Source organism: Bombus huntii, chromosome 10 (assembly GCF_024542735.1).
Source record: "Bombus huntii isolate Logan2020A chromosome 10, iyBomHunt1.1, whole genome shotgun sequence".
Lineage (NCBI taxonomy): Eukaryota > Metazoa > Arthropoda > Insecta > Hymenoptera > Apidae > Bombus > Bombus huntii.
Window position 1 is genome coordinate 13,549,611 of NC_066247.1, and position 22,242 is coordinate 13,571,852.

The window sequence follows — 22,242 nt, forward strand, 5'->3', positions numbered from 1 at the left end:
TTTAAGTATACGTGACAAAGTTTGAAACTTAATTTTCTCGAAAGCAAAGCGTCATAAAAAAATTGCATCCGACATTTTTGACTTTGATATTCGTGCGATCAAAGTGATGAAAATTCTCGTACACGATGTTCAGCGAAGTGATGTCGGTAGAGATTTCGGATGAAACGATTGGCTACGCCACTGTGGACGTTCGCGAATCCTTTCACACTAATAACACGAACAATCTGAAATCTTATTCCAGAACGTACATCAGAGATCGACGCAAAGAGGAATACATTAAACGCTCGACGAAGCGACATCCGCACGTAAGGAGATCGGAAATTTACAAATAGAAAGAATCTTCGTCGCATAGGCCGAAGATCAAATTCGTGTTTCCAATACGCGAGGTTACAATGGTTCTCTAACTGCCTGTTGCAGCTCTAATATCGAGGGAAAGGAAGAAACGAATCTCTGTGGGTGTTGAGTCTCTCGACATTCACGAATCGACGATCGAAGCCCCGATCCGAAGTTGAAGAAGGATCTAGCATCTAGCACATGCGGAGGCATCTCTCGCACCGTCGTTAAAGTGAAAGGCACTGCTGCTACATGCCTACGAGTGTCGTGTCCGTACGCGAATCCGCAGAACACACGTGACATTTTTACGATGGCATGCTAACGCGCCACTAGGATTTGCTGTTGTAACGATTATTCGAGGGGATCGTTAGCGGTGTGTCTCGTGCACAATCTCTGCTGATATTTAAAGGAGACGCAAGCGACACGAACTATACCAAAGAGAGAAAGAGAAACAACGACGCATCGTCGCACGTGATTACACGACACTATAGTTTCTTTGTAATGTGAACGCGCGCTGCGATCGAGCTTCGTCCTCAGTCACGGGGTGGAAGAGCGATAAAGAGGGGTTACACAGCGTGTGGAAGAAGAATCCTGCGCATTCTGAATGCTTGATTCTGTGACGGCTTACCGATCGCGCCTCATCCCCATGAAGCTTCATCCGGCGTGTCTGTTTTTCGCAAATAGGAGAAGGTCACGATGTGGACACGCGTTGCTGTAAATGCCTAAATCCACGATCGATACGGAAGAAACTCGCTGGTACAAACGTTACGCAAGAAAGCCGCTCCTTGACCCTGGGATCGTACACCGTGAATCAAGGAAACCAACACGATACAGTGTGACAAGTGAAAAGTCCGGTTTCGTGTAACCCGTTTGACGTCGTGCATGCTTTGCTCGATATACGTATACGCATACTTTGTGGCGGGAAACGTCGGTTTTTGACCGGCAGAGGGGGCCAACGAACTCGAGTCGACTCGATAGGTGGTTTCCCCGCGGTGTCAGCACCAGAAACGGCGGGACCTACGCCGCACGACCTCGAACCTCGAATTCGACTTGACTCGACCAAGCCGTCCAACAGCTTGTCGACGTCCTTCCTGTTGTCCTTGGTCCTCGGTGAAGGGGGACTTCTCGGCCCTGGTGGTGTCCTGGGGCCGCAGATGGGAGCTGGTCTGCTGGAGCCCGACAGGGTGATCAACCCCGGAAAACTATACCAGCCGACCGGACTTCCGCTCGAGGCCTACGCTCTTCCTCTCGTTTGTCGCCCACCAGGCTTCTCTCCATCGATTCGGCCGCGTAAACTCGATCAAGCTGGAATTGATGGAGTTGGAGAACATCGTAGCAAACACTGTGTACCTCAAAGCGAGAGAAGGTGAGTGACGAGTTATTATCTGAAGGCTTAAATAAAATAAATGACCCAGAGAAGTAGGTTTTTAATTTCATGTACATGATTCTTAGTTCTTACCTACTACTACTACTAGTACTTAGAAGTACCGATTCGAAGTTGTTTCTTGCAATTTGGAGTGGATATCTTTAACATAGAGAAATATTGGTTTTAAAGTTTGCATTTATAGCTTTCGCTTCTATCTTGAGATAGCTCCAAGATCTAAAATTAATTATTCTAACACTTACGTTCTTCTTCTTTTCTTAGCATGCGATTTATATTCTTCTTCGCTGAATCATCATCAACGTCATTTTTTATTGTTCTTTTTTCATGTATATAGTCCGCCATTTACATTGCTCAATTATTTGCTGTGTAGACGATTGTGTATCTGTAGAAATGTCATTCGTCTCTGTCCTTTGCACGTGTTTCTCTTTTGCCATGGAGCGAATACTAACCTACCTTTACGCTAAGTGGATGACACCTGTATCATTTGACCAACAGCTTTGTTGCCACCGGAACTACTACGTATTTGCGTGCTATCTTTTGAATCGAGATTCTTTCGTCGAGTTAGGCATATTTATTTGCTCGTAGACGAGCTTATATTTATTTATAGCCGTCTGGTGTTTTCAGAAAGCGATTCATACGAGGCTTCTATTATTCTCAATATCTAATCTTCGGTTCCTCTTAGAGGTTAGCTTTTGTGGATGCGAGTCAATAAAAGCGAAGTCTCGTGCGTTTCCTTTTTACTAGACATAAAGACAGAAGTCATAATATTTGTTCAACTGAAACGTTGCTTATTGTCGTATCGATTTTTATCGATTTATCGATCATAGATATCTAGGAAATCGCTAAATCCTAGACTGAGAATCTCTACACAGCTATGTAAAAGAGAGGAAAAATGTTATGCCAAGTATCGAGAGTTTTATATATATATATATATATATATATATATATATATATATATATATACACATATATGTAGATACAGTTTCATGATACGAAGCCCACGTTCCGTATCATCAGCACTGACATTAAATTTCCGGTTCTTGCTCCGTATGTAACTCGTTCTATACCATCTTATGTAATTATTTTGTTACGTTGTTGCGATACAACGCTGTTCCCTCGCACACCACGTGTTCCTAGTTATACTAAACACCGTAATACGTCTTCTGTCCATTGTTGAGATAGCGAACAACTATCATATGTGAACACAAAGTAGATAGACAGTAGCTGTTCAAACAGAAATATTTTTTTAACGCAAACTATTAACGAAATATCGAAGAGCTTATGCGTATAACAGTGTTGGAGAGACATTTTGAACATCTCTTCACTGGAGTCATATAAAGTCTTGTCAATGTAGAAATTGTAGAAATTCAATGGTAGACGATATACGGTAATTACTGAAACGATATTTCGTTCCGATCGAAGTGAATTCCACGAAACGTTTACTATTACACCGTGGAAACGCGCCGGTCTCATCCATCGGTAAATTTCACGCGCGGACAGCTCGCAAGTTTTCATAAAGCACGTTCTAAATTGTCTTTGCGGCAGAAATGTTTTTAGGATAATTAAATGGCTTCGTGGTATCCTGCCGACTTTCCGAACTGTTTTGCAAGTTCCCGAGCGTGGCTAATCACGCGTTTCATTATCCAAATTCCAAAATTCCTGATGTTACATTGGTAATCGATTAGGAATATTCGGCAATTTATATAAAATCCAGATTTAAATTGTCAATTAATTGTAAACTTATTCATATAAATGTTGATTCATACATAAAAATTTCAATAGAAATAGCGATCATTAAAATTACAAAATTCTCTTGTATATATTTTTTTCGAAACATTTCTTATATTTAGGACCTTTTATTTCAAATTTAATCGATAGGAGATTCAAAATTTAATACCGGATCAATCTCCAATTTTTCATAAAAAAAAAAGTTAATAAGAATATCAGTTGCTGCACCTTCGTTTTCATAATTGTAATATCGTAAATATAATATTATAATGATGATTTATTTACGATGAATGGATTGTACAGATGTTAATTAATCACAATAACGTATTATGGTCTAGACAACGCAATAGTTAATTTGTAACTCTCCTCACAACAGATCTAACGCTCTCTCTTTCACGTGAACCACACTCTCACAACGCTGGCAACACTCTCACTTCTTGATTTTCACTCTCCGACTCCTCAAAATGGTACTGCTCGCCCTTCGATCTTTTTTGTCTTCTCTCGGAGGCGACCCCCCACTACGCTTGGGTCACGCCACCGTTCGCGCCTATGATGCGTATGCACCTTCCTTGTGTATGTGAAAAAAAGCGGACCGAAGGCGAATCGACGTTTCTGGAACTATACGCTGGTCGCTATATTGTATGCATTTCGCCGGTCCTATACGACAATCTGTCTGCGGCACTGCATTATACTATCCCGAGAAACTCGAACTTAAATATATGATGGATCAAGCGTATGCCCCCCCCCCTTTTTTTTTGATATTACATAATGTTCATAAGATCTTTTAAAATTGTATGTTTAAAAAATCTTTATTTCAAATTTGACTCGTCAAATAATTCGGTCAAATAATTCGTTGATAAGAAAATTTAATACAAATTACGAATCGTTCCATTTTCAGTCCAACTTGCGAAAGAATATTTTAAATCCCTCAAATCTCGGGCGTGGAAATATACAAGCGTGGGGAAACGAAGGAAAAATATAGTAAAACTTTGCACGATACTCTTTCTACTCGTGACCAACAGTCGGCTCGATATTCCCACGAATATTTATTCACCGTATACGAAATTACGTTGCCATTAGAGAGGCTGCAGTAACGGCCCCTGGTCCAGGCCACTCTGCGCCAACGGTTTACATGCAAATGGCTTAATGGGAACCTGCGCCGGCACAGGATCCTAATTAAACTGCATACTTTACGTTACGTTCTTGCTCTTTGTATCGCGTGCAATAAAGTGCAGCGAGGATTGACACGCGCTCGCAAGCGTGCTCGCGCCCGCGCACCGCCGGTAATTGCAGATTTCATGCGAAGTCCAAAGGCGGCGTCGTTAAGGAAGCTAAACTTTGCTTTACCTAAAGCGTCCCGCGGTACCGCCGCGCCAAGCGGAATACTAATTAGACTAACTTCTAACACGGCCGTACGAACTGATTACAGAACTCTTCTCTCTCTCTCTCTCTCCCTCTCCCTCCCTCTCATATATACATATATATATATATATATATATATATATATATATATATATGTATTTATATGCATATTCTGTGAAACCGTTTCGAGTCGATTCTACGTCCGTGTTGAATCGGGGGAGGCATTAAACAAGGGTAGATACGTTTCTGATGGTTATCAATGAAACATGGCGACGAGAATGGTTTTGATTCAATGGTGGCGAGCCTTTTTATATGCGCGTGCTAGAAATTTATAATAAATAATATTTATCGAGTTGCTAACGTGCGTGCCGGGCAGTTTTTAATAGGCGAAGAAATAAATTACCGCAGAATTTTATTGAAGCAAGTTTAGAAATTAATGTAGAACCTTATAAACATAAACTTACATCTTGACATGCTTATTATATTAAAAAAGTGAGTGATTTGTAAGCGTGTAAAACGATATCACTGGCTAGAAAACTAGTTATATCTTTCGTTTCGTATCTGCACGATGGAATGGCCTGTGCAACAGTAGAATATTCAATTACACGCAGAAAACAATAAGGTGATATTGTAATAATAACTTAATAATACGTAGGTCTCCTCCATTCTCAATAAGTTTATTCTGTTTTATATACTCTTAATCTGATATTCTCGTATTGTATCTGATACTTCGCAGGTACCTGTATAGAAATAAACATACTCTTCTGATTTTCTTAAATCGCCATCACAAACAGGCAAGAATAAAGAAAATTCTGATAAACAGAAAGAAAGAAAGAAACGTTGCATAAAAGAGAGAATTCCTGAACAGAAAGGATTACATTCTCCAGATTCAACGAAACAACCTCTTCGGACCACGATCCCCGTAAAAACCCCCATCAGAATCTCCGATAAACTCGTGGAACCTGGATCCAATCTTATCGAAGCTCTTCTAGCGTGAAGGAATCCTCGCGAAGGGGAAGTGGTCCACCTTTCAACCGATTGAAATGCGATAAACCATAGGCAAGGAATAGCGAAGATTCCATCGATTCGTTCGCGAGGAATGGGCGTGTTGCGCGGCTGTTTGGCTCGAAGAAGTAGCGAATTTTAATTAGCGTAGTGGCAAGCCATTCTCTTCGTATTCTATGGCGAAAGCATCGACGAACAGAGAGATCGAAAGAAAGAAAAAGAGAGAGCGTGTTGCGTGGCAAAGGCAGAAGTAGGTAAATGGGCTCGCGTGATGCGCCAACGACGTCAATGAGTTTATAATCGCATCGTCCGCGTCTCGTTGAACTTTATAAATGTATATATACGGCAGAATCTTTATATTATCAGAACCGAAATCGATTACATAGTTGCTCGATTAATTATATCGAGTAATATCGATAAACGTAGAATTTGGGAATAATTGCTCGTGGAGGAAGATTGGAAAAGAAGAATAGAGACTGGAGCAGATTGTTACATTCGGCGAGCAATGATATTTTAACAGGAGCGTTATCTTAATCTTTGAGAAATGCTTTCCAAAGATTTTATAAGTGGAAAATTTAACGAGTAGACGAAGATTAATTTGGCATTTGTTATATTTATAAAGGTATATTATTCTTTATAATATTTAGTAGTTAAAAGCGTTTCATTCCTAAATTACACCTCTTTCACTGTATTTATAAAGACACGAATGTGCATAAACATCCACGGTCTGTAAGATAATATTTTGATATATATCAGAATAAAATTATTCTCACAGCTGAAAAATAATTTCCTAGAAGGTTTAACGAGTTTGTCGTTGCGGCTTCTTTATTCTACGATATTATTTAGCTTCCTTTCTTCTCTTTTTTTTTAATTTTTTTTTTACTAAAACCATCAGAAATGGATATAATAAATTTCTGTGTACCGGTAGTTGCAAACGTGATCTGGTTGCATTTGCAATTCCGGAAAGAGGCAGCGACTATTTTGAAACGTCACGTTTCTCTTGACGCACATCGGGTCGTACAAGAAATATTAAATCGAAAAATCTACGCTTACTGTTCGCTACTATTCGGTACCGTTGTGTCTTCTTTATCCATTTACAATATATTTCTAGCTACAATACCGCTACGATACCGTACAATACTATTACAATTATTAGTTTTATCAATTGTCGAATTCGAAATACAAAACTTGATATTCTGAAATTTATCGTAGCAGAAATATTACACAATAGTAAAAATCCTAACGAAGGGGAAACTTATACGATAGAATGTTTTTCCTCTAATTACCATCGTTATACGTTTGGAACCTTCGATATTTGCATTCACTGGTTTTTGTTACTGAAATTCGTCGTACAAAAATTTCTTAGAGACTTTAAAATCATTACGGTCGTTAATCATAACGATGGTCTACAAAACGATTTCATCGAGCACTCGAGCCACGAATTCCTCGCTTTCTATTCGCACGTACACTCAGAATTTACCCCCGTTCCATTAATTTGCAAATTTATTCCGCTTGTATCGTACGTTATTAAGTGCAAATACTGTAATGCATTTTTGTCAGTTGCGAGACGAACGAATCATCGCATCCTGCGTTATGTGCATTATTTTCTAAAATGTGCTTTCCTCGCTTCGTAACTGGTTGCATCGTTCTTGTTAAAATTAGTTTAACTAATGATATTAATCTAAGAAATCTAGATGGTAGTGTAGTATAATTAACACGAAATGTCGATGTCAGCGAATAAGAGAAGGAAGATATAATAATCGAAGTAAAGAAAATGTAAAAGTAAAAAAGAGAAGACAGAAAATAACCGCAATAAAGAAAACATAGCGGTAAAGATAGAAATAAAAAATAATTGGGCGAATAAAAGCGCAAGAGTAAAAATTTGTTACAGGTATTGTTACGGGTATATTTTTTTGGAAAATTTTTTTACCATTTATTTACATTCTAGGTTTGTTTATTTATGTTCTGGATTTGTCTGCTTACTTTCTGCAATTGCTTTTTTACATTTTTAGATCGTTCGCTTTCATTCTCGAATTAGTTGTTTATTTTTTCCAGTTGCTCATTTGTGCCTTTCAATTGTTCGCTTTTATTTCTCTCAGTCTATTTTCATCGTATGTCGATGGTTTCGTTTTTAATGGTTTCGTGGATGGAATTTTTCGGTTTCTCTGCTGAATATATTCAACAACAATAGCGTGTTGATCGAAGCTCTTTGAGGCGTGCATAGAAGGAAGACTCGCTTATCGCTGTTTTATTTAAAGTCCATAACGGGGCAAATACAATAACAATTCTGTGGCAATGATAATACATATAGAGATAGTGACTGGAGCAAAACGAAGACGAAACCAGTTAATATTTCATATTGTCAGTTTGTTTGTTTGCTGACTAACGTGATAGAGTATATTGTACATGATTACATTAACAACCATGTAACGAGTCTATAAATGAAATTAATTAATAAAAAATAAGATTAATCCGTCATAATTAAGAATAAGAATTATATTCTTATATTACTACACATATATACATATTCTTGTGTTATAAATAGGAAGCAGTAATGAAAAAAATATGACAAAAGAATCTCGGAAATCGATCGAAGCTGTTCCACCTGTAAAAGGCCAGAAAATAGCGACGATACATTAATATATTGCAATAATGAATTAATTAATATGATTAATTAGTATAGATCAGATTGGTATAGGTGTAATTGAAAATACATGTATATCTAATACGTATATGTATTTGAAATTTATAATTCGAAATGTTTAGTCAGTATGTTTTAAATATAAATTCACTGTTCTCGGATCGTTATGTGTTTAATTAAAAAATTCGAAAAACCAAGAATCTAAAAAGCCAAAAGTCAAACTGTCTTTAATCTTGATGCTCGATCAACGAAAACGATTAGAGGAAAAACAGACGGAAGCGAAAGAAAAAAGAGCAGGAAAGTCCTCCGTCGAGTAGGTAATGGTCGTCGCTGATTTATCACGAGAACGTACCACGTACAACGTTCTCTGATCTAACCACGCGATTCGACTCCTCTTTTCCGCCTTCGCAAGATTCGAGTGCACGCTCGCGGAAACGCGATCGGTTGTTCGCGCAAAATCTACCCTGGATGTCTATCGATCTACCTCATCGTCAGTTCCATCTCGTCTTTTCCGCAACGATCGATGTCGCCCCGACTGTATTTCCACCATTGCCCTTTCTTCTCGTACTATACGTTCCTATCTGCACCGAAATAGGACAGATCCCTTTTGAAACTCGAAAGCCGATTGGAAGATACCACGCTCGAATTGTAAGCCGAGAAAGGTTAATTTTTAGGTTTAATTTTCTACTCCTTTCTTTTATAAATCGCGTTTTGGAAATTCTTTCAGTTTATGAAATATTCGATATTTCTTTGGCTTTGTTAATGGTAAAATCGTTTTTCCTTCCTTTCTTCGATCGTTGTTTTATCGTAGAAACGGTTTAAATCAAGTTAAACGATATTTTTGTCAATGAAGGAAGAAAGTGGCTTGGACAATTTTCAATTCGCATTGTGAACAAAAATTAATTTATTAACTTTTTGGATCATCGTATACTCGACGACAGTCGAGCTTCGTAATATCAGAATTCTTTTGTCTTTCTTTCGTTAAAGAATAATCTTCAACTTGCGTTGCTGTTGGTTTTACAGTTCTTACTCCATCATATTCGCTTGATCTTCTACGATAAAATTATATTTTTCTCCCTCTTCTCCTCTTATTACTTTTCTTTTCCTTCGACAAGCTTTTAATCGCGCCGAATAATTTTCCTAGTTTCACTGTCAATTAGTGGTATAATTTAGAATAACTTCAAACCTTCGAGTTAGATAAAAACGATTCTTTTAAACCGATAACAAACCTGATAATGATACTAATTCAACGTAGTAACGTGTAAGATCGATAATCGTTACTTGCAAGATTCTTACTAAATGAATATATGCAGCCGTTGATTCCAGAGAAAGCTGACGAGTCATCAATTTCGCATTAGTTTTATCACATAGTCAATTGAAAAGATACAAAGCGTACCGAATGATTCATTGGTCACCCGTGTTGGCTTTTGTAGCGAAAAGATAAAACCTCTTCGTCCTGTCGATACTTTGGAAACTATTAATTACCGGCTGCCTCAACCGGAATCGCGCTTCTTCAATCGCGGTTTCCTGCGAGTCGAAAACTACCTCGAATTCCGTAGCTGCGCTCTCCCGTATTCATTATATATAACAGCAAATTCAATCCGACGTCATAGTAGACACGTATGATCGAATATATCGGCGGAAAAAAGAAACTGCTCGAAATAAGGTGGACGCGACAGGGAAAAAAGGTCGATGGACCATGCAAGTTATTACTTGCAATATTTTCCTAGGGGAGAATTTGAGAATATTTCGTCGAATCCTTTTACGAACGTAACGAATTATTTGAAAAAGGAAGAGAAGAGAAACAGATTAATTTCCCATGTAAGAAGAAGAAGGAAATTATATGAAAAATAAATATTGCGTTTCTCACAATTTAGCCTTACTTTTAAATGTATCTGTATAAAGTATCACGATCTCGAATCAAATATGTTTTTACCTTACACAAATTATCAACTACCATACAATTTCAATTACGAACGTGCCGCTTTGCAACGTCGAAATCGCAGGAACGACTCCTCTATTGCAGTTTTAATTGGCGTGAGTCTTGCAAGACGAGAATTGTTGCGTAATCGAAACGCTTCGAGCCAGGGAAATCGCCGTTCCCTCGTCAATTTATTTTCCTCTATATAACGTTAGTATCGTTGATAAATTAACAGACTACCAATTGTTCGATATTTATAAAATGTGTTTCGATGGTTTTTGTTTTAATTCCAATTTATTGATCTTAATCGTATTATCGTTGTTTTGCAGGCGGTGGTGACAGCAACAAGGGTAAGAGTAAAAAATGGCGAAAGATACTCCAGTTTCCACACATTTCCCAATGCATCGGCCTAAAAGATAAGCTGGGTAAGTTTTCGCACGCGCGCTGTGCAGTAGAATTGTATTTGCTCGAATTCCGCTCATTGAAATGAAATTTGATCCAGTAATAAATTCGCCCTCTATTCGTCGTTACTTAGATCGCACATCTGAAACCCTATAAACATCTTATAATCCACATCTCACGTCTCGCGTCTCACATCCTATTATCACCTATACCACAACAAATTGTCTATTTTCCGTACTTCGTACATCGAAAGTCGCATATTTCATTTTACATTCTCTGTCCCACTTTTCACATTATTCGCATATTTTATGTACATATATCCTCCTATATCCAGCATTTAATATCCACTATCCTATATCTATCCTGCCAAGCCCGTTGTACAGTTCACATTTCCACCCCACATTTCGTACTTCCTATACCTTATCTTATATCCTATATCCCACAACTATACCGTTATTCCATATCTTTCATCTCACTTCCCATAGTTCATCTTTCCATTCCACATGCCATGTTTCATATTTCGTTCCTCATATTCTGTATCCCACATTCACGTAACGCTTCGTGTTTCCTGTGTTCTTTCCTATATCCCCCGTATTTACTATCCCTAGACCGCCATATCCTACGCTCTACGTAAATTGGCAATTTATCGAAATATATTGTATTATACCACTAGATCATTTCTATATTTACATCTGACGACACGGAAATCAACAATTTTCATAATCGGTAAATTGTGGTACACGATATCTGCTGTGACGGCTGTCTCGTGTAGTCGCGCTTTCCCCGTGAATCTCGCGGCTAATCAACGCGTCACCGTTCGACCACCTTGTGTCGGATTAACGAACGTCACGCGGCCACGAAAAAAACGTGAAAAGCTATATTAAGATAAGAAGCTGTTGGAGCTTCTTTGTCTCGGTTAATTAAGCCGTGATGAGAGCGCAAGGCTCGGAAAGTGTCTCCTTTCGCTTGGTTTTTAGACCACCTTCCGCTTCGAATTCTCCCGTTAGGGATCAAATGTTACGCCTGATCGATGAATCACGGTTGATTGATCGTCGAACAACCAATTTCGTGGGATGTTTTGTGATTGAAATTGGATGGATAGTCGCTGGAAGGGGGAGATATCTCAGGGAGAAAGATTCCTGTTCATCGAACCAGAGGATTTGTTGGATTCCATTGTAATCCTCTGGATAGTGGTTTAACTTAAAGCTTCAGTAATGTAGACATTTCTTCTTTTTACAATTTTACATGGGAAATCTTGTTTTTCAATTGCACGTTACAAGATATTGACGTTAATTAGTTGATCTTAATTAGTTAGTGGCGAGCATCTTTGGCTCGGTATTCCCATGTGCTGTTGGTTTTCTGCTCGTTTCATTTCATCGTTCGTTCGTTCTAGCATTCGTTATTTACCGACCTGAACGATTGAAAAGACCGATGTCTAAGTTACGAAGATCGCTCGATCGAGTGCAATTTAAAACAATTCAGTTTTTCCTCAAAAAGAATAACAACGATATTTGTTGATCGATCGAATACGTAGTTCAACACGTACTCGTTGACTGAAACTTATTTTTACGATTAAATTTTGCGTTGCGGGTTCGAATGTTCTATTAATCGTTGTACGGAATGAAATATTTATTGAAACGTGAAACGCCGTGAAACTGAATAATAAAATGCAACGATGGAAAGGCGAATCGATACGTGGCGTCGCGTCGCCGAGTTTCGCGAAATTAATTCCTCGGTCGGCAGGTTGAATCCATTGGGAGCAACCGATTTCAAGCAAGCATGGATTTCAGGGCTGCCGATAATCGTGAAATCACGTCGAAAATGGCCGCAGATTATCAGAGTTTCCCTAGCAAACACGAGCCAAGAATATTCCTCGTGCAACTCGATTAATCCCACGCGATTCTCGACGCGATGCGACGCGACGTTTCATAATAATTGAGAACCGATGGGAGCCCATCGATCGTTCGTAAAGAAATTAACACGACGTACAATTGACTGATTAATGCCTGAGAAACCGACTAGACTGCGTTAAAACGTGTGCTTCCGATTTTATTATGCACAGCGTTTCGGCGATAGATGATCGCGTAGATGAAAAATGCGAAAGATTTCAAGCAAGAACTTTAAATAGTTTTTATCTTATTTTTATTTTTTAACAATACGTGTAGAATATTCCGAATTTTACGTTATTAAGTTGTTCGCAACGACGTGTTCTAGAGTTAAATAGAAATTTAAATACAGAGCTATCAAATTCTTTGCTGGGAAACTGCAGGAGGAATACGCGAATAAAGATACAATGTAGAAGAGAAAATTGTCAAGTACATTTTATATTAAACGTGTCAACAAACAGATAGAAAAGAACGTTAAAAATCATTAGCATTTCGTAATGATAGAATTCGAACGCGAGGACGATGGTAGTTGAATGCCCGATAAACTTTTATGCAACAAAAAATAAATATATTTTTAATTACTATCGTTTATGTAGGAGAAGTCGTAACAACCATTTGTTATTCATTCGCCCGTTTGACTGGTACAGACATCAGGTACAGCTATGTGGTGGATCAACAACCGATCGGTAGGCTGTTGTTCAGGCAATTTTGCCAGGACAAGAAGCCATCTTACCATCGGTACAATCTTTTCCTGGACGCCATCGAGAAGTACGAGATCGAGATGGATGAGAATCGGACCGAGCTGGCCAAGGACCTGTTCGAGCAATACCTGAAGAGGGAGGGCTCAGAGGTCGTCGACATCCTAAACGATTCTTTGATCGCCCAGTGTGAGGAGAGACTCGGCACTGGCGGCAAGGAGCTCTTTGTTGAAATCGCGCAGACCGTGAAAAACTTTCTGGCCGGCGAACCTTTTTCAGCTTTCCAAACCAGCTTTTATTTCTATAGGTAATTTATTTAAACTTCATTTTTTTCCACCTAGTCAATTCGACGTTGCAATCTTTTCCTCGGGATGTTACACCTATTTATCTTTGTCACACTCTCGCAATCACGAATAAATTCCGATGATTTCGAATTTAGTAAAATTTCAAACGATATTTCTGTTTGGAGATTAAACGATAGAGCAAAGGTATTTTTGATATTCGATGGATTTTACATGGCGAAGGATGACAGTACTCTGTCACGTATTCTGATGGTTCTGAATTTAACAAAATGTAGTATAGCATATTTGTTTGAAAGCTACGTACTTAGCACGGAAAATGTATTTTTCATATCTGATAAATCTTAGTGGAGGCAAAAATTATGGTGAAATATAATAGTTGGTTGCTAGCGAATAGCTGTAATTAGTTGCGAACGTTTTGGATTTAATAAGGTGTGAAATATTTATCACCGAAAATAACCGTTTCATCCTTTTCAATGAATTTCCAACGAAACCTGTCAATCTTTCTTATCTGCATCTTCCCGACAAAGCGTCCCATTAAGAGCTCACTAATCGTCAAATATTTGTCTACGACAGCACCATCTAACCTCTTATCAGTACATATTTCATATCGATTCTAACGATAGCCCTCCTCTGCCAGGTATCTTCAATGGAAGTGGCTAGAGGCGCAGCCAGTCACGTACAAGACGTTTCGTATGTACAGGGTGCTAGGAAAGGGTGGATTTGGCGAAGTATGCGCTTGTCAGGTACGAGCAACAGGCAAAATGTACGCCTGCAAGAAACTGGAGAAGAAACGAATTAAAAAGCGCAAGGGTGAAGCCATGGTACTCATAGAGAAGAACATCTTGCAAAAAATTAACTCCAAATTCGTCGTTTCCCTAGCCTATGCCTACGAAACCAAGGATGCATTGTGTCTAGTCCTGACGATTATGAATGGAGGAGATTTGAAATTTCATATTTACAACATGGGCGGAGAACCTGGTTTCGACATTAACCGCGCTAGGTTTTACGCAGCTGAAGTAGTCTGTGGCCTGGAACACTTGCATTTGCAAGGAATCGTCTACAGAGATTGTAAGCCAGAAAACATTTTGTTAGACGATCATGGTCATGTAAGGATATCTGATCTTGGTCTGGCTGTGGAAATCACAGAAGGCGACATGGTCACAGGAAGAGTTGGAACGGTCGGATATATGGCGCCAGAGGTGATCGACAATGAGAAATATACCTTTTCACCGGACTGGTTCAGTTTTGGATGTCTTTTATACGAGATGATCGAAGGTCAAGCTCCCTTTCGTGCCAGGAAGGAGAAGGTGAAGAGAGAAGAGGTGGATAGGAGGGTGAAAGAAGATCAAGAAAGATATTCCACAAAGTTTACCGAAGAAGCAAAGAGCCTGTGTCAGCAATTATTGAAGAAGAGTCCGAAGAACAGGTTAGGCTGCAAGTGCGGCAGACACGGTGCTAAGGAAGTAAAGTTGCATAGCTTCTTTCAGTGCTTGAACTGGAAAAGGGTCGAGGTCGGTATGTGGGAACCGCCGTTTGTGCCGGATGTGAGTAGGTGTCGTTCAAACCGATTTTACTTTGTCGCCGTTGCCTTTTATATATATAGTCTTCCTTCGTTTGAGAAAACTGGCATTTCTTTTATATTCCTGTGCTAAGAAAAATCCTCCAGATCCTTCAAAGCTTAGCTTGGCTAGCGTAAATTATTCTTCGTTATTTTCCTCTGTGCTAATTATTTACAAAAGTCTGTTAAACCCTTCTTTTATCATATACAGTCGTTAACACGAGTAGTTATAGATTAAATAAAATATCAAAATACTATATGATACTTTGTATATGGTTGTGTTCAAAGATTTAGTATTCTACCGAGATTACTATATATTAAAGATGACTATTATCGCGTGTTTTTTTTTATGGAAATCCTTATCGTTGATCGATTCTGCTTACAGCCTCACGCGGTGTACGCTAAGGACGTGTTGGATATCGAACAATTTTCCACGGTAAAAGGTGTGAACTTGGACGCGACCGACGACACCTTTTACAGTAAATTCAATACTGGCAGCGTGTCCATCCCGTGGCAGAACGAGGTAAGCCTTTTAACGTTCCTTCGGTGTTTATATCCAGCACTACAGAGAGATAGCGAGCGTCTTGACGCTACGCTGTGAACAAGTAAAACGCGTACCGTTCCACCACTTACATCGAAAAATATGGCGTTCCAAAAGCATTCCTTGGCACGTCATAGACAGTCTGCTATCGTCCCAACGAACCCATTTTAGCATTCAAAGCGATTTACATGCTGATCGACTGCAGTTTCGTTTATCATAAAGATTTATGCTCCGTTCGATCAAAGAGATTCTATTTTCTGCACAGTGAAACAGGCCCTCTTTATTCCAGATGATAGAGACTGAGTGTTTTAAGGAACTGAACGTGCTAGGTCCTAACAACACACCTACTCCTGATCTGTTGATCAACCATCCGCCACCGAATAATGAGAACAGAGGCTGTTTCCCATTCCGAAGACAGGTGGATCTTTTTCTTCTATTTCTACCAGTGTTTAAATTACATATGTTAAATATAGACTATAGAGAGAAATTATGGAAAAAGGATTCGTTAATAACCGAGATAGTTCATTCTATAAAGCGATATTCGCGATTTGGAATTCTAGATATTCGATCAACTTAACGATACTGCTCCTTTCTATCGCTAATCTTAGCCACCATTTTTAAGATACATAGTAAAAATGGCGGAGTTAGTCTCCACTCAAACAGCTCTCAGGACCGAGTTTGCTTCCAAATAACATAAAACTGCTTCTTCGCTATTCTACGAGTTAATTCTTTTCTATTTGATAAGATCGTATAATACAGTCTGCAATTTTTATCATAACGTCTTCTCCTTTTAACTATAGAAGAAGCAGAGTGCCCGCACAAGACAGATACCGTTATCAGAGTGCCATCTGCTGGAGCTGTCGCAGAGCCAAAACTCGGAGATGCCAGCCAGCTGATCCAAAATGAACTCGAGTAGTGTGAATCAATCGACGTCGTCGTCCGTGCGCCGTCGTCGTTGCGGACGACGCCGACGGGCGCTCAGGTGCTGCCCGAAGCTGCTTTAAAACAGGAAACAGAGCAAGAAAGAAACTGCTCCGTGATTTTGACGCCGATTTTTCGTCTGCAAATCCCGTAAGATTCGCCCTCGTTTGTAAGAGTGCTACGCCGAGAGGAGGCGCTGACTTTCAGCGCTAAAAGCACACTGACGTATGTTTTCTCAGGTTTCTCGGAGTAGAGAGAGACGAACCGTTGATACTCGCGTATCCTAACCTTCAATATGCAAGAGAAACTTTGCAAATGCTCTTGTTGCAAATGAAAAGAAGTGCAACCATTAAATGTAGTTATACATCGAAATATGCGATCCTCTGCATACGAAATTCATTATAAAACATAGTCATTGTTACGTGTGCAGCGCCTCGTGTTGCCTTTTCATCTAATGCAAAAAGTATAATAGTAAATGTGTATCGAGAAAAGTTTGTTCGCATGTAGAATCCTCATTTTCTCTTATAACCATTATCGAACGCTGTTCCTTGTTCAATTGGTGCGTCTGTGTGTTTAAGTACACTTACACCATCGACGTACACGAATGTAAGGCACGATTTTTTCAGCGTTCACGCGTTAGTATATGTGCAATGCTCGTACGCGTAGATACATTTGTAAACGGTGCAATTTCACGTCGGTAATTGGGGTCGCGTGCACGTAATTTTGTATGTGTACTTAGAGCAGTTAACGGGCGCGTGCACACGCGATAATGAAAGTAAGAGCATTATTAAGTAAGGAAAATGTACGCGGAGAAATTCCGACATAACGAAGATTCGTTGGGAAAGGAACGTTGCTCCGATGGAATCGAGCATTTCTCTTTCGTTTCTTGCAGCAAATTTCGGAGGCATTCAAGTTTTTCAATCAGTCTTCTAACCCGAATTAATTCGATACGCTCAAAATAATCACAGGGTTATTTATGTTCGTACAACCTGATTAATATTTTGAAAGATACTCTCAATATCTTTCATTCTTGATACTCGATTCGTTTGTTTTCCACGTATATAATCCTCTGGTTGTTTCGGGCAATGTGAAAAAATAAGGTGTAAGATCGAGTCGAAGTTTATTTGCAGTCAATGTGTTCTTTGTTTAGTGACAATCTTCCAATTTCGTTTTGGAATATATATCGCATTGCTCAAAGTGGTCGATGAATTCTAAACTCAAATTTACATCTCGAAAACTCAACGATATAAATTATATAAATTATATGATTACGTTAAGGAACGCGGTCTCCTAATTATTTTGAGCAGTGTAATTAGTCATCGTCTGCCTAATTTGTTCAAGTTTCTTCTCAAATGGGACTCGAGCGGAATAGATGCATTTAGGAAGCGTTGAAAGTCTGTGTTTTGATAATACTTTTACTTTTTGACGGATGTTTGCGTGTATATATACATAATTCTTCCTCTTAAGTACGAATACGAAGAGAAACCCGTCCTGAGATACGCACAAATCGGTATACGATTCATTCTTTTCTCTACCGAATGATTCAGTTTGAATATAGTATATTTGATCGAACGTTTTCGCGAGGCTATTTCGAGAAGAAAAAGGAAAATAAAAAAGAACTCGATGAATCGCACAGGTGACGAAGCGTACAAGTATCATCAGGCATAAATACACACTGAAATTTATTTATACGATAACGTTGAGAGGAATTTTTTACGCTATCGAGAAATCGATAAAGGATTGGCGACAAGTAGATCAGAATACTGATAGTGGGCTGATAGCGAAACCGAAAGTAGTAATCTCATCTTAATATCGATGAATCGTCGCCGTTACATGGCTCGTTTTATTAGTCTTTACTTCTCACCACTTTTTTCTCTTTTTATCCTTTTTCCAAGATTGTATTACGCGTCATGCCGCGGAAAATTGAATCGTACATTATAGAATGGGTTGGCAAGCGATTAATCCCAATTTCAATTTGATACGATTATTTTAGATAATTATAGATTATACACGATTTGTCCGAATAAATTGTCTTTATTCAAAGGCGTATTCGCTTGGCAGCCCATTCGGTAGTAATATTTATGTACTATCGCGTATTTAAAGTAAACGGACGTGTGTGTCTCAATAAGCGGTATCGATCTAGTAATTTAAAACGAAGGAAAACGTATTATTAATTAATCTACGAATAACGGTGCGACCTCCTATTGATCATATCTATCATTAAACTCGATTCAAACGATAAACGATCTTTCGAAAGAATTTCACGTTTCGAGAAACATTATTTCAAAGGTTTATCGATTGAATCTCGGGTTTTTAATCGCTCACGGTACAAGTCCTTGCCATTCGTACAAATTGCGGTAGAATTCTCATTGTTCAACCATCGACGACGATCTCGAGGAATTATTAATCTTAGAATATCAGTTTTGAAATTTATTCGATTAGTCGATCGAAAGATATCTTTAATGAATTCTCCAGTCGGTGGGAAAGTTGATATATCGTCTATTGTTCGTTCAAATTAATTAAGGAAAATGTCGACGTCCAAAAATTAACGAAAATAGCAAGATCCCCAGACTACGATTACGCATTTTTATATTTTTCTGAACGTAGGTGAAGGAATGCTATCTTAAATATCATAATAAGTATTCTAGTTTAAATATTTTATACATATTTTACATATTACACGCATTCTGTAAATTTTTGGAATTCGAAATTTCCCAAGAATGCAGCAATTATAGCGATAAATTATTTTGGATTAATTCTCGAGTCGTTGAGACGGTTTTAAATCAGTGACGCAATTTTGTATTACTCCTAATATCATAAGTTAGCGTGTAAGCAAGTAATTACCGACGGGGGAGAAACGATATCATCGCGTAAGTGGAAATGCCGGTAGTTCGTTGTACGTTCGCGCGGCGTCACCGAGTCAGCGTAATCGTGCAGATACTTCCGATTACGAAAGAAATCTCTCAGTGCTTTCAACTGTGATTTTGTCTGACGAGTTGCAGCTCCGTTTATTTAATTTATTCATACTTTTCTGCGAGCTACCGAGCATGTTGGAGAAAAATATCTATCGAACGTAGCGGATCGTGTCCGACCCGGAAAGACGACGATGTTGATGCGTGTCTTTTGCTCAAAAGAGACAAAGAAATATGTATTCTCGTATATAAGTACCTCAAATTCTGGCGGACAAGTGTTCTGGAATCTCGTTCAGTAGCCTGTCAGTAGTGATGGACATTTGAATCTCAATTTCGGAGCGATTCGAAATCTTACGATAGCGTGAAAATTCGGATCACTTTGAATATGAATCGCTATTTAGGATCTTTTAATCTCTTCGAGACTCTTTGAAGCTTTAAAGATTCAATATCTATTAAGGCTTAAGGTAGTCTCGGTAAGTCTGTGAATCTTCTTAAGATTCTCCGATATATCAAAGATTCGGAATTTATCGAATCTATCAAAACTTTTGAGTATCGAACCATATCGAAACGGTTTGAGCTTTTCGTTAGATGTACATATTCGATGCGATTCGAAACGTTTCAGAGCTCATCACTACGGATCGCGTTTCATTGCTCTTACTTTTCCTTTATACGAATCGTGTCTTCGTTCATTCGCTAGTTTATTTTCTTTTTTTACATCATGTATAAATTATGTAGGGCTTTAACGTTCTTCCTCTTTCCCTTTTTTTTTATCGAACATTTTTGTACAGTATGTCGTTTCATGTAGAATAAGGAACGAGTGTCTTTTTTTTTTTTACGACTCGAAGAGCGAGATAAATCGCCGTGGGCTGGCGCGAATACTAAATCATTCCACTTTTTCGTGCAAGTATTCGTGTGCAACTGTTTCACTTTCTGTTCGCGATAATTTATGCGCAATGTCCAAGTTGGAAACGCCAAGAGGCGTTTGTGGTTACCAAATTGCATTGGAATAACTAATACTTCATCGTTTTATAGCTCTCTATTCCTTTCGTTATCGTTATGTTTCTTTTTCCGTACAACGATTTATCGACGAAATCAATGTTCCTTCTTACTTGTGTTGAAATTTTTTCCATCGATGAAAATATGTCTCTCGGTGTATTTCTTTCGAATATTAGGCTAATCATTTCTTACGTTATTAAGAATAAAAATTACTAATATGCAAATTGTCGATTGTTATTCCTCTGCAACTAATTGGTATTTCCCCGAGGAGGAATCTCGATAATCGCGAGAAAACCATCGGCAGAGCAGAATCTCCATGCAAGCACGTGAAAGTTCTCCTTTGTACATAATATTTACGATGATAACGATGATATTAAACGATAGCTATATAATTCTATACGAACAGCAAGCGAATAAATGAATAAATTAAGCGTAGATATGCGTGTTTGTATAGGTGCAAGGAAGGATACAAACGGTAGCAAAAAAAAAAAGAACTTTTTCGCGAGACGGCAGGAATACCCGCGTGAGATTATCACTGTATTTATATCGTATACCTTCTTCCACGCTTCTTTTTACCCGCTACCACGTGCAACTGCGTAAAACAAAAGACTAAAATGCCATGGAACGATGCGTGTAAATGTAAGCACGTTTGACGAGCGATCAAATAGTATTTGAAATAAATGAATTTAGAATTGTCTTTTAATATTATTTTTACAGCAACGATTACGAATTAGTTTTAAATATAATAATTTGTTTATTTACTAGATACGGAAAGAATCGTTATCGGAGAATGTGGTTTGTTTAAAAGGATAATTTAACGAATTTATACTTTATTACAAATACTATTTATGCCGAGAATTACGCGAATCCTCGATGGATCGAGGTCAATTCTAAAAGGCAACTTAGCTCTAAGATGGATCGTGCGGTAATCACCGATTGAATTTCCCGTACTTTTAGTCTGCGTCCCAGCCACGATATTCTCGGCCTAATTTCACGAATTTCATTTTTTTTATTTTCGAACGAACCATATGTCGCTCAAAAATATCGTTTCTTTTACTATGAACCGTCTTTTACTACGAAGCCACTGAAATTATTTGAAAAAAGAAACAGATCGTGGTTTTATCGATTGGATGCGAGTTCGTAGAACTGTACGGATCTCCTTAGTCTCCAAGACTAAATTCGATGTTTGATGGCATTTCTAACGAATAAAATATTAAAACGGCACTACTTAAAATAATGGCACTACCTTCTTGAAACTATCTTACGTTTAACATTATTGTAATTTTTCTACCGAGTTTATCAAAATTTTAGTCACAATTCTTATGCAACTTTTGCGTCCTTTTACGCGACTAATTACGATAAAAGCGATACAAAGGAATCGCGAGTCTGTTTTAATAAACATATTACGCTAAAAGTATTAAACAAGATGGTCCTGCAACGTTTACTTTTTATTCCGTCGATACTTTTCTCTTCTCGTCTCGTCATCTTCGATAAATATATTAGAGATGATCTATCGGAACAAGAAGAGACGAATCAGTTCCTGACGCGCTGACCAAGTCAAGTGAAATTTTTTTCCTTTTGTAATCTCTGTATGTTGTACACGATGCTGTGGACAATGTTTAAAAATTATAAATATATATTTTTTTCTGTAT

At 38.4% G+C, this 22,242-nt stretch overlaps 1 protein-coding gene and 1 long non-coding RNA gene across 3 annotated transcripts; one reads left to right on the forward strand and one right to left on the reverse strand.

The window, feature by feature from the left end:
* Positions 1 to 1,489: 1,489 nt before the first annotated feature.
* On the reverse strand, positions 1,490 to 10,687 carry LOC126870482 (uncharacterized). The gene is made up of 3 exons (XR_007691351.1): positions 1,960 to 10,687; positions 1,793 to 1,858; positions 1,490 to 1,638 (listed from the first exon to the last, which is right to left on the reverse strand). It is a non-coding gene; the product is annotated as an uncharacterized LOC126870482 (long non-coding RNA).
* On the forward strand, positions 1,560 to 21,827 carry LOC126870476 (G protein-coupled receptor kinase 2). Of its 2 annotated transcripts, XM_050628241.1 has the most exons (7): positions 1,560 to 1,699; positions 10,704 to 10,799; positions 13,310 to 13,667; positions 14,300 to 15,206; positions 15,606 to 15,743; positions 16,051 to 16,179; positions 16,562 to 21,827. In XM_050628241.1, the coding sequence occupies exons 1-7, from the start codon at positions 1,648 to 1,650 to the stop codon at positions 16,655 to 16,657; spliced, it is 1,776 nt and encodes a 591-aa protein (XP_050484198.1). In that variant the 5' UTR covers positions 1,560 to 1,647; the 3' UTR covers positions 16,658 to 21,827. The 2 variants fall into 2 exon arrangements, 1 of the variants encoding a protein (XP_050484198.1); XR_007691350.1 differs by lacking the exon at positions 16,562 to 21,827 and having other exon boundaries at positions 14,300 to 15,210.
* Positions 21,828 to 22,242: the final 415 nt, after the last annotated feature.

Bases quoted from the DNA above. Each gene is read 5' to 3' on its own strand.
- LOC126870476 (XM_050628241.1), top strand. From the start codon at position 1,648: ATGGAGTTGGAGAACATCGTAGCAAACACTGTGTACCTCAAAGCGAGA. The intron at 1,700-10,703 runs GTGAGTGACGAG...GTTGTTTTGCAG, and splicing joins GTACCTCAAAGCGAGAGAAG to GCGGTGGTGACAGCAACAAG. The intron at 15,207-15,605 runs GTGAGTAGGTGT...TTCTGCTTACAG, and splicing joins AACCGCCGTTTGTGCCGGAT to CCTCACGCGGTGTACGCTAA.